The following is a 12,083-nucleotide window of genomic DNA, read 5'->3' on the forward strand; positions in this document are numbered from 1 at the left end:
ATAAATTATAGCCTTCCAACTTGCTGTCCAAGGGATTATTTGGTTGCATTCTTTGTTATGGCTGTATCATTGGGAAAAACTTCATAAATTAGAGCCACCACTTTTTGAACTTTATATATTTTAATGTTACTTTGGCCTTTTGGGCGAATTTTCAACTCATTAGTGTAGAGGATGCAACCACTTACAAATGTACCAAAATTTCACATTTCATTCTTCATTGGCAGCCAATCACTGAAAGGTCTCCCCTAAAAACAATAAGAGTCAGGAGATTTCACCTCCCCACCCACCTAATCTTCGAAGGTTCAAACTGTTTAGGTGATTCAAGCATTAGTCGAGAGAGAGAAAGAAGAGGAACTATAGATCAAGAAAGTCACATTAGCTATACTCGACCAAATACACCTTTTTTTAATCACTGGGTAGAGACTCAAAGCTAGTTCGGCTGAAAATTTTGTAGAAGAATCCGTTTGATTAATCTTTTAAATTGATGTTGATAGAATATAATATTTGTGGACATTTTGAATTCAAACTGTGCAACGTTACTAAGTTTATTGAGAAGGTTTGGCAACCCTGGTAGGGCCAATGAAACTCAAATTTCAAATGGAGTAGATGCAATATGCTTCCATAATTGGACCATTTGAAATTTCTAATGCAATATTTCAACATTCATGAATAGGGAAAATAATAATCAAATCATACATAAATCTTTTGTCAAGCAGAACACATCTCCCTAAAGAACGTGTTTAATCAAAATTATTCCACTAAACTAAATTATATAGGGCGTTAGCTTTGATCGCCTATTCACACGGGACGACTAGACTCTACTACATTGGACAGATCCATCTTTAAAAGAGTCAACATAACTACCTTCATAGTTTTCGTAGGCCTAGTCTGGCTTGAAACGCCCTATACTAGCGATTCATGGATCCTCAGTAATCTCGATGTGCCTACCGTCCCCGAGCCTCCATCTGTAACAAAGTAGTCTGAAGCTGCTCATTTCTTAGATAACCTTAACATTATTACTTTACAAACAACAAGATAAACTCATACCAACCCAATTCAATTTTGGGTCTTGATTTTTTCACACTAATAATCAAGTTCTTTGATTGAAATGACAAGAGGATATCAAGGAAGTTGACAAATTAAACAAAACTATATGGAACTTTATGCAAAGCTTGTAAATAGGATGGTAATTTCATGTTAAAATGCAATAAGAATCAATAATATTTCCGTAGCCAAGCACCTAATCTTCATATCAATAATTAAACAACCAATTGACATTGCCCATACGATATCAGCAGCAATTAACCCCACTTACACACCAACCCCCACAACTTTAAAAGGATTCACAAACTGTGCCAAATGACAGCACAATTTGAGTTCAAAGTGAGCAAAAAAACTACCAAAAACTGCAACTTTGTGTAGTATATAGATTGTTAGCTAACTTGGTGACAATGGGGAGCCTCAGCCAGCAATGTGGGATGCTGTTGATATCCATAGGCATCTTCCTAGCTGGTTTTATGTCATTTAGCTTTGCTTCTCCTGTCATTAAACGCTTTGAGTTTAATGTAAGCTCGATGAAGAAAGCGTCTTTTCTGTTTTTTGTTTTTGTTTTTTTTTTCTTTTTTGGCTCTAAAAACATATGAACATCCTTGTGGTTACTGATATTACTCTGCCATTTCAACTCAAAAGTGATGATTTTGTTTCCTATAAGGTGGAGTGGAAGAAGGTGAGAAGGTTGGGCCATACAAAGCAACTTCTAACTGTGAATGGACAGTATCCAGGGCCAACCATTGCAGTTCATGAAGGTGATACTGTTCGAATCAAGGTCAACAATTGCATGAATGAAAATACAACCATTCATTGGTAAGTTTCAAACATGCTATAAGCTCTAAATATAGAACAAAGCATTCTTTGCCAAACAACATTACACATTTAGAACTCAATTTTGGCTTTTCCCTCCACGAGATGAGCCTATAAATAAGCAAATTTACACATAAAAAAGTTCGACTTTTCAACTCTAAGCTAAACAAGTTCAATCCATAACAAATCTGATTGTTTGCAGGCATGGGGTGAAGCAACTAAGAACAGGATGGGCAGATGGTCCAGCTTACATAACACAGTGTCCTATCAGAGCTGGTGAATCATACACATACAAGTTCTCAGTGAATGATCAAAGAGGGACACTATGGTGGCATGCACATAATTCATGGCAACGAGCTTCTGTGCATGGTGCCTTCATCATTTACCCTCGCATGCCTTACCCATTCTCCTCTACTCCCATTGAAGCTGAGATTCCTATTCTCTTTGGTAAGTCTCGCTCGTCTCGAGTGAGTTTGGGATGACTTTAGAAAGAATAAAATATGCTTTTAACCCGTTTAAACACTTCTCAAACCAATCAAAATTTGATAGTGACTTGGTTTAATGATCAAAAGTGATTTTGAAAATTCTTAAATAGAGAACATTAGTGTTTCTCCCTAGCTCAGAAGAAATGTTTGTTGGGGATTGTTGGAAGATGAGTCACACATTGGCTAATTAAGGGGTTGATCATGCATTTATAAGTAAGAAATACATCTCCATTGGTACGAGGCTTTTTGGATAAACCAAAAGCAAAACCATGAGAGCCTATGCTCAAAGTGGACAATATCATACCATTGTGGAGGTTTGTTGCTTATAACATGGTATTAGAGTCAGGCCTTAACTTAGCCATGTCAATATAATCTTCAAATGTCGAACAAAGAAGTTGTGAGTGTCGAATGACTAATCAAAAGTGACTCAAGTGTCGAACAAAGGGTGTACTTTGTTCGAGGGCTTCAGAGAAGAAGTCGAGCCTCGATTAAGTGGACGAAGGTGTAGTCAAAAGGGACTCAAGTGTCGAACAAAAGGTGTACTTTGTTCGAGAGCTCTAGAGAAGGATTCATGGTTTCTAACAGTGCTTTCATTTAAAAGTTTCTCTTTTGAATATTCATTCCAAACCAATCCTTCATTGTTTCAGTACTTTTAGATGCTTTGGTTTGATGGGTTTTTATAAACGTTCATGATTTATGATCTGTGATGATTAGTTCTTCAGTTTTTACTTCACAAACACAGGTGAATGGTGGAATGGAGATGTGGAAGAAGTTGAAAACGAGATGTTGAAACATGGAGGTGGGCCTAACGTTTCTGATGCCTACACCATAAATGGCTTACCAGGACCTCTATATCCTTCCTCTACCAAAGGTAAATCCAACACTTCCACTACCAAAACTTCTCATTAGTAAACATAATTTTCAATCATCACAATGATCAATCAATGCAGACACATTCATTTCAACAGTAGAAAGGGGGAAAACTTACCTGCTGAGAGTCATCAATGCAGCACTCAACAATGAACTTTTCTTCGCCATAGCCAATCACACATTGACAGTGGTGGAAGTTGATGCTGCATACACAAAGCCCTTCAATACCACAGCCATTATGATAGCTCCTGGCCAAACCACCACTCTCCTGCTCAATACAGATCAAGTTCCAGAGCACTCTCAAATGTTCCCAATGGCTATCACACCCTATGTAACTTCAATTTTCCCCTTCAACAATTCCACCTCCATTGGTTTCTTGAGATACAACAGCACAAAAATCAAGAAATTTAGCTCACAAATACCTGAAAACCTCCCAGAAATGAAGGATACTGAGTTTGCTACGGCATTTTTGAACAAACTCCGCAGCCTTGGATCTCCTATGTACCCATGTAATGTTCCTAAGACGGTTCATAAAAGAGTTGTCATAACTATAAGCCTCAACCTTCAAGATTGCCCGTCTGGGAAATCTTGCCAGGGTTTGAACGGGAAGAGCTTCTTTGCTTCTATGAACAATCAATCCTTCGTTCGTCCGGCTTTGTCCATATTGGAATCGCATTACAGAAACACGGCTTCTAAGAGCTACTCTTCCGATTTTCCAGAAAAACCTCCGAAGGTTTATGATTACACGGGTGCGAACCCATTGACGAACAACATGAACGCAAAATTTGGAACTAGGGTTTTGGAAGTTGCATACGGGACAGATTTGGAAATCGTGTTTCAGGGGACAAGTTTTTTGAATGTGGAGAATCATCCAATTCATGTTCATGGGCACAATTTCTTCGTTGTCGGCAGAGGATTTGGGAATTTCAATGTGGCCAGGGATCCGGCGATGTATAATCTCGTCGATCCGCCGGAGAGAAACACGGTAGCGGTATCGATCGGAGGCTGGGCGGCCATCAGAATCAGGGCGAACAATCCAGGAGCTTGGTTTATACATTGTCATCTTGAAGGACATACCTCTTGGGGTCTTGCAATGGGACTCATCGTTCGAAATGGAGTAGGCGAATCAAAATCTCTGCTTCCTCCTCCTAAGGATCTTCCTCTCTGCTAGAACAATTCACGAACTTATTAGATTTAACTTATAAAATATTTTTAAAAATTCAAGAATTAAGTAAATAAATTTAAAAGTTCAACAACTAAATTAGAATTTGATTGTACACATTCAATGGTTGGATGTAGTTTGTAACAAGGAGTAGTACACACTATTTTTCGAATTTCACATCTGTCACTTTTTACTGTTATTGATGAAGCTTGACTCCACCTCACATCTTAGGATCGATCGCTGTTAAAGTCAAATAATCTTTTAGTTGTAACGTACATCTATCACTTCTTCCACTTTTGAGTGAGTTTGATCTGTAATTTAGATTACCGTCACTTGATGAAGTCTAACTCCACCTTACATCTTAGGATTGATCATTATTAAAGTCAAATAATCACTCGGGTATAGCGAAAGTAAGCCATAGAAAGGTCTTGTACTCGTTGTTCGTATAATTTTGTCTCAAACCCACCGCTAGCAGATATTGTCCGCTTTGACCCATTACGTATAGCTGTTACTAATGGTATCAGAGTTAGAAACTGAGTAGTGTGGCAACGAGAACGTTGGCAGGTGGTAAATTGTGAGATCTTTTATAAGTTGGAGAGAGGAACAAAACATTACTGGTGAGTGTATGGAAATATTTGAGATCTCATATTAGTTGGAGAGGGAAACAAAACATTATAAGTATATGGAAACCTCTATTTAGCATATGCATTTTAAAACCGTAAAGCTAACGGCAATAGGTAACTACCTAATATCGGTTAGCAGTGAACTTGAATTGTTCCAAATTTAAATTTGGTCTACCACTTATAACTCCTCTAGAAAACGAAAACGAAAACGAAAGATGTGGATATACGTACATACCGAGGTGCATGTACATATATATTAGAAATTTTATGAATGTGTGTGGAAAAAGAAGTGCATGAAGGGAATCCTGCAGGGAAGAAGAACAATAGTTTGTCACCGTTTGTTCGGCCCCAAACAAGTCTTTGGCTTTTGCTTTTACAATCTGTGGACCTTCCATAATCATATTAAAGCCTTCAACTTCAAACTCATACCGCTCATGCTGCCATGTGCCCAAACATAGCAGAGCTAGCCTCACACCTGTAAGATTCTAGTGATGCACGTGGACAAATTATTGAACGAGATCGATACTTATAAATTGTTGAGTATTGTAGTTTTGTACCTACCGGTGTAGAATTGGCAATGTTAACTTCGTTGTAGCGGTCTCTTCCATAATTTTTCACGATGCCGGATTCCTTTCTTGAAAAGAGTTTATGTGTTAGTGTGAGATCTCACGTCGATTTATAAGAATGCGGAAACCTCTCCTTTAGTTCTCAAGTTGAATGATCACTAAATCTTTGACATAATTTTAGTTATTATTGAGTTCCTAATTGTTTTTGTCTCATCTGTGACGGTTGTAGGTATGGTTGAGTTGTTGTTTTTTCTATCTACCCCTAAATCTTTGACAGAGTTTTAGTTATCGAAAGAGGAGAGTGGTGTATATAAAGAAATGCATGTTGAGAAGGGAAAAGATATCACCAATATTTTGTAAGCATCTGTTGGGTATCAAGCTCCATTGTCACAGCTAAGATTTGCATGAAAAAGCCAGAATCAGCGGCACCAGCACAGCTACAATCAAACAAACCATTAACACAAGGAAAGCACTTGCCTATGCTTTAACCACCTTCTCAATTCTTCTCATGCAATTCAAAATTTAACCACCCTAAATTGTAACCCTTCTACCTTCGACTAAATTACGAGTTTACCCTCTCTCAATTTCATCCCACGGTTCTTATGAGGCAGCCTGACCGGGTTTTTTTGTAATTTGACACTCAAAGGAGGTGGGTGACTGTAACTGACGGCGGTAATGCTGGCACGTGGGTAGAAAAAACTATGGGAGGGTGGTTCTACCACGAGGCCAGCCTCACACGTGTAGAATACTGGAGCTGTATGATTTACGTGAGCCTGTGCATGTCCCATGGCTTTCACAAATCCCACCACCATTTCCATCGCCAAAGCCATAGACATTACCAAATTTGTATCTATATAAACCCCACTTCCCCCTTCACTTCAAACCCCATCACCCTAATCGCCACCAAATTCAGCCCCCTTTCAATTTCCGTGCCTTTCTCTGTCCTTTTCCATGGCGGCCTATGTGGACCCTTTGGTGGTGGAGCGAGTCATCGGCGATGTGGTCGACATGTTTGTGCCCTCGGCTACCATGTCGGTCTACTACCATTCCAAGCATGTCACTAATGGCTGCAACATTAGGCCTTCTCTTACCGATGATCCTCCCAGGATCCTCATGAGTTCTCTTAATCTCTCCGACCTTTACACTCTGGTTTCTCTCTTGCACTCTCTTTTATCTTCTTATTTTGTTGTTTTAGCCTCGATTTAGAATGTCTTTTTAAGTATCCGCAGACGTTGAGTGTGGTGTGGATGCATGTCTTTAATTCCATCATTTTGAATGTTTGTGGCTTCTAGGTGATGGTAGACCCGGATGCTCCGAGCCCGAGTGAGCCTTATATGAGGGAGTGGGTGCACTGGTTAGTTTTACTCATGGATATCTAATTTTGCTTTGTGTATAATCTACCATGCTTAAACAGTTATATCTTCGTATCTTGATTGCTTACATAGCTTCTTTGTTGCATGTTATGAACAGGATCGTTGTGGATATCCCTGGAACTGGAAATGTGAACTTAGGTAATAAAACATCAAAATTCTTCCTTCTATTTAACATTTCTATTCGATTTCTTACATTTTCATCGTTCACAAGCTTCCAAGCACAACAACTTGACCAAAAAAACAAAAAGGCTCATACCCTTTGTTTTTTTTTTGGGAACAAGCTAAGTTGGCATGCATGGTTAGCTTCCACACATACATACATACATACATACATACATACATGCATGCATGCATCCATGTGTGCATGCGTACTTTATGTATACATCCATCCTTGTCAAGGAATATGATGCTTATTAATTACGCATGGTTCCTCTGAAAGTAAATCAAAACCACTGATTTTATCCCTCTCTTTTCCCCTCATTTTTAGCTTAGATTTAGTAACGAACTCCAACAATTTCATCAAAGAAATGTATTCTTGATTGAACTCAAGAACCAAGGACTAAAACACTAATGTTGTAGCTTGGATTTGAAGAACACACGCCCTTTAGTTAGTTTTAGTAACTTCATCCACACGTAGGAGGAGGAGTTGATGTGTTAAGAAGAATATGAAGAACACGTGTAGGTGGGGTTTGTGCCACTTGTTTATGTGACCCAACAGAACATAGAACATATAATAGTGTTGTGTTGTGTTGTGTTGTGTTGTGTGGTGGTGTATGTTGCAGGAAGGGAGATCTTGGCGTACACGGGGCCTTGTCCACCCATCGGAATTCACCGCTACATCCTGTTGCTGTTCAAGCAGAAGGGCCCTATTGGAATGATCGAGCAGCCAGCCACCCGAGCCAACTTCAACACTCGCCACTTTGCAACCCACCTCGAACTCGGCCTCCCCATCGCTGCTACCTATTTCAATGCCCAGAAGGAGCCTGCTGCCAAGAAGGTTGCCACCGCAGCATGAATGCAATACCCACCCGTCACCCGTCACCAGATCATCCATCTGTATGGATGTATCTATAATGCATAATAATAATATATAAAAGTATGTGTAAGAATAAGAAAGAGTATACTGCAAAGGGAAGTCCTAAGCAGCTATGCTTCTTCCCTTCACCTCTCTTCACTGTCCTGTTTGTGTTCTAATTACTCTGTTTCGAACCTATATATACATACATACATATATATATATATATATATGTATGTATATATATATATATGTATGTGTCTTTCTATGTTTTATGGTCTGATTTTCCTTTGTGTTTCTACTTCTCATCCTTTTTTGGGATAAGATCACTAACGGTTCCATTATATTACGGACTCTTTTGGCTGTGTTGTGCTTGGACGCACTTATATTCCACAAGCCATCGATGGGGGAAGACAGCCCCTATTCGGTGGTTCACGTGCCACTACAATCACATGGTATCCAAAGTGGCTAGAACCACTCTTTAACTAGCTCGTGAGTAACAAGAAGCCACGATAATACAATCTTCGATCAAACGAGCAACCCAATTCCATTGTTGAAGTACCATGTTGTCACTTTTAGATAGTAGTTTGATTAGAAAGTAGTAGTTCAATGCTCACCCTTTCAAAGGGACTACATGGTACCCCTAGAATCAACTTCTACAAATGCGATCATACTCGACAAAAGAAAAGAAGGCAATCGCCGATGGTGCTAAGGCCATCGGGTATTTTGCTTAGTCGTTGCTTGACAACAACGAACGGAGGTTGGACTGCATATCCATTTTTCTTGCTTTCTACAATGAGCTTGAGTCAACTACAAATTTTGTTGTTCTTCATTGGCTTTCATACTGAATTTATTTTTATGAATCTTTGGATGAAATTGGATAAACTGTAATCTAAAGTAATATATGAATGCATTGATTAAGAAATCCAATTTGATTAAGATATATAATTGATGTATGATTTGAATAATATGAATAGTACTCTATTAGATAAGATACCCGACAATTCAATATATTGGTGTGATGTCGGGCTCAATGCTTTTCGAATCCTTTAGATTAGAGTGATGTGAGCTGCTTTTGAGGATTTTGTTTTATTTTTATTTTTAATTTACAATTTTATGTGATTAAATTAAATGTCGAGACAATTTAAATTTATAATTTTAAATGTTAATTAAATCGTAAATTAATTAGAAAAAAAAATGGAGAAAACCCATTTCTTCTGTGAAGGCGGCTGAAGAAACTCAAGCTTCTCGCACTTGAGCTTCTGTGAATCTGAAACTTCTAAGGTCAGTTGCTCGCTGTGGTGGCTATGGCGATTAACAACAATAACGGGGATTTCCTAATGCTCGAAGCTCGACCGCAACCAGCGTGGCGTGTTTCTGCAGATGCGGAGGTAATCGACGCCTTGTCCTACATCGACGACGACTATGTAGACCCTTGCAGAGGTCGATCGCTTAGTGGAGGAAGAGATGCGGCGTAGCTCCAAGAGACCGGCCGACTTTCTCAAAGACTTGCCTCCTGTTCTCAAGTTCAAATTTGACGTAAGGTAGGTTCCGATTTCCTTTCCCGCCGGAGTTTTCCTCTGGGTTATGCACTTATAGTTCCACCTGATTCTAAGTTTTTAGGGGCGAAAGAACAAATTATTATTGTTTTCACTGGATATATTTGATTGAAAGTTGCTAATGCTGAATTTGGAAGTGTTTAGAAGCCTCATTTGCTGGTTCTGTTTTGAAACATCCTCCATAATGTTTACTCGAAAACAAGGTCGAGAAAATCAAATTAAAAATCAATCAACGAATTAGAATGCCGAATTTTGTTTATCCGGAAGCCACAGCATGTGAACCAATGACTATAAGATCCACTACTTGATCTTCTTTGATTTATTTTACCATTACTTAGGATAATTCTTGCAAATGTTAAAAAATAGGATAATGTTGACGATAGTTAGTTTGGACCCAGGATCATCCAATGTTTGCCAGAGAGTATGAACGTGTAAGAGCTGGGAGGCCTCCCGTGCCTCTCGATGTTGCAAGATACAAATTGGAGACGCCAGCTCCAAATAAAAAGAATGACGAAACTTCTTGGAAGCAGACACTTCAGAAAACTCAATGCTTACTACGTCATCAAGTGCTGAGGTGAAGTTTTGATATGTTTTCTATTGTTCTAGGCACTAAAGATTTGTATTTCGAAAATTTTAATTTTATGGAGAACAGTTAGAGTTGGCTGCTTGAACTCATACAGGTCCTGGAATTCCTGCAATACCACGACCTCATGTGTTGGAGAGTCACCACTAGCCGATATTGTCCTATTTGGACTTTTCCTTCTGGACTTCCCCTTAAAGTTTTAAAACGCATCTGCTAGGAGGAGGTTTCCACACCCTTATAAAGATTGCTTTGTTCTACTATGTCGGATCTCACAGTTGGTAATGTTGGGTTTCTACACCACAACTATACTATTCCCATCTGAATTGAATTGATTCGATTCATTGATCAAGGACTTTATTATTGTTAGATGCTTATCTTTGCACATTGGTGAACGCATTGCAATCCTTACTTTTGACTACACTAGCCAGAAGAAATGAAACATCCATATGCACTTGCTGCTGCCTATGGCTCTTTCTTTCATGAGTGCCTATGTGCTCTTTCTTAGAACTCAAGGACATGGGAGTACAACTTATAAAATAGATCCTGTACAAGTAAGGTCCTGCCCAGGTGCCCTTTAACGTTGCATCCATGCTAGAAACTTTATGTTTGAGGAGGTTATCACTTCACGTTATTTAATATTGTAAATACCCGAGAACTTTATATTTGGGATCTTCATGATATAATGACAATGAGATTCTGCATGCCCCTGCAACATAAAAGTCGGTGTCTCTCTTTTGGTTAGACATTCCAACTTTCACTTGCTTGTTGTCACATTATCTGAGGCAAGGGCCGTTTCTATCAAAACTAAAAACCATTGCATGACAGGCATTAGCTTTATAAAACACTTGGCCACATTTATATACATGTCATTTCTTAATGTAGTAAGCAAGAAACTACATCTGACCAACTTGACCATATATGATTGTTACTTACATTGTCTTGTTACTGTCAGAATGCAACAATTAGCTCAAGAACAGAATGAGAAGATGGAAAAAGTTAACCGCGAAAGAAAATTCCATCAAGTGAGTAACATCCCTGTAATTCATATTATTAGTATAAGCTAGAGGTCATTTCTTTGGAATAGTTGGTTGATTTTTTATGCAATGGTCAGCAAAAAGCTGCATCTGAGCTTCATGTTTTGTCCACACAATGGAAGGAACTTTGCCAGAAAAATGTTGAAATCCGAGTTGTATCCTCTCAAATAGAGGATCAAATCCAGGATCGAAGGAGAGAGTCTGAAAAAAAGTAATCTTGCATTTTTCTATTTGATCTCTTTTAGTCACACACATGTTTGGAATATTTAGAACTGATCTGTGGGTTATGATTTCAGGTACATGATAAGCCCTGCCCAATGAGTTATATATATTGTTCAATTTATTATATATAGTTTTACCATACCATGGGAGCATCCTAACCATGGTTTATGCTGCTCAAAACTAGAGACGACGGACATTTTTGTTGCTCTTAGCATATGCCGATATGGAAGATGAGTTCGGTTTATGGGAGAAGATCCAGTTGCTTTTGCTAACCACGTTATTGGGTAACTCTCTCATTTTTATTTACATAATGTTTTGTGTATAAATTATTGAACTACCAAACTGTCAATCAAATGGATAAATATTTGATGACAATTCAAATTCTTTTGATATAAACTAAGGTACCACAGAGAATTATTTGCTTTGTTCAATAATTGACTCTTGCTTATCACATGTTCAAAGTTTAGTTTTGTTCAATAATAGCCTTGGTTAAATCTCTAAATTCATTAGCATGATTTAAAATTTATTTTGTGTAGGTCCCGACCATAAAAATGTCAATTGAGTTAAGATTGTGTCGAATGGAATTTTCCATTATAATGTTATTTGAATTCTTATGTAATGAAACAAAATATTCAGTTTTCAATTTTTTTAAAAAATAAATTATGTTAAGGTCTATTAAACTCAAACTTTGAAAACTAAAGGATTATTAAAATTGAAGCTAAATTAATAAC

General features: G+C 38.2%; 2 protein-coding genes and 1 pseudogene across 2 annotated transcripts; all 3 read left to right on the forward strand.

Annotated features, from left to right (window-relative positions):
- Nucleotides 1-1,451: 1,451 nt before the first annotated feature.
- On the forward strand, nucleotides 1,452-4,452 carry LOC111489954 (laccase-1). The gene is made up of 5 exons (XM_023138357.1): nucleotides 1,452-1,565; nucleotides 1,712-1,863; nucleotides 2,063-2,307; nucleotides 3,088-3,216; nucleotides 3,296-4,452. Exons 1-5 carry the CDS (start codon nucleotides 1,452-1,454, stop codon nucleotides 4,384-4,386), a joined length of 1,731 nt encoding a protein of 576 aa, XP_022994125.1. The 3' UTR covers nucleotides 4,387-4,452.
- Nucleotides 4,453-6,430: 1,978 nt separating this feature from the next.
- On the forward strand, nucleotides 6,431-8,115 carry LOC111490358 (protein MOTHER of FT and TFL1-like). The gene is made up of 4 exons (XM_023138940.1): nucleotides 6,431-6,715; nucleotides 6,859-6,920; nucleotides 7,037-7,077; nucleotides 7,722-8,115. The coding sequence occupies exons 1-4, from the start codon at nucleotides 6,518-6,520 to the stop codon at nucleotides 7,952-7,954; spliced, it is 534 nt and encodes a 177-aa protein (XP_022994708.1). The 5' UTR covers nucleotides 6,431-6,517; the 3' UTR covers nucleotides 7,955-8,115.
- Nucleotides 8,116-9,151: 1,036 nt separating this feature from the next.
- On the forward strand, nucleotides 9,152-11,854 carry LOC111490357 (annotated as a pseudogene).
- The last annotated feature ends 229 nt before the right edge of the window (nucleotides 11,855-12,083 follow it).

The sequence above is a fragment of the Cucurbita maxima genome, unplaced genomic scaffold, assembly GCF_002738345.1.
Source record: "Cucurbita maxima cultivar Rimu unplaced genomic scaffold, Cmax_1.0 Cma_Scf00015, whole genome shotgun sequence".
Taxonomy (NCBI): domain Eukaryota; kingdom Viridiplantae; phylum Streptophyta; class Magnoliopsida; order Cucurbitales; family Cucurbitaceae; genus Cucurbita; species Cucurbita maxima.

What these genes read in the sequence shown, in the direction of transcription:
- LOC111489954 (XM_023138357.1), top strand. Translation starts at nt 1,452, where the DNA reads ATGGGGAGCCTCAGCCAGCAATGTGGGATGCTGTTGATATCCATAGGC. An exon ending in TTAAACGCTTTGAGTTTAAT is followed by an intron (nt 1,566 to 1,711) that starts GTAAGCTCGATG and finishes GTTTCCTATAAG; the next exon opens with GTGGAGTGGAAGAAGGTGAG. An exon ending in GAAAATACAACCATTCATTG is followed by an intron (nt 1,864 to 2,062) that starts GTAAGTTTCAAA and finishes GATTGTTTGCAG; the next exon opens with GCATGGGGTGAAGCAACTAA.
- LOC111490358 (XM_023138940.1), top strand. Translation starts at nt 6,518, where the DNA reads ATGGCGGCCTATGTGGACCCTTTGGTGGTGGAGCGAGTCATCGGCGAT. An exon ending in ATGAGGGAGTGGGTGCACTG is followed by an intron (nt 6,921 to 7,036) that starts GTTAGTTTTACT and finishes TGTTATGAACAG; the next exon opens with GATCGTTGTGGATATCCCTG. An exon ending in AACTGGAAATGTGAACTTAG is followed by an intron (nt 7,078 to 7,721) that starts GTAATAAAACAT and finishes TGTATGTTGCAG; the next exon opens with GAAGGGAGATCTTGGCGTAC.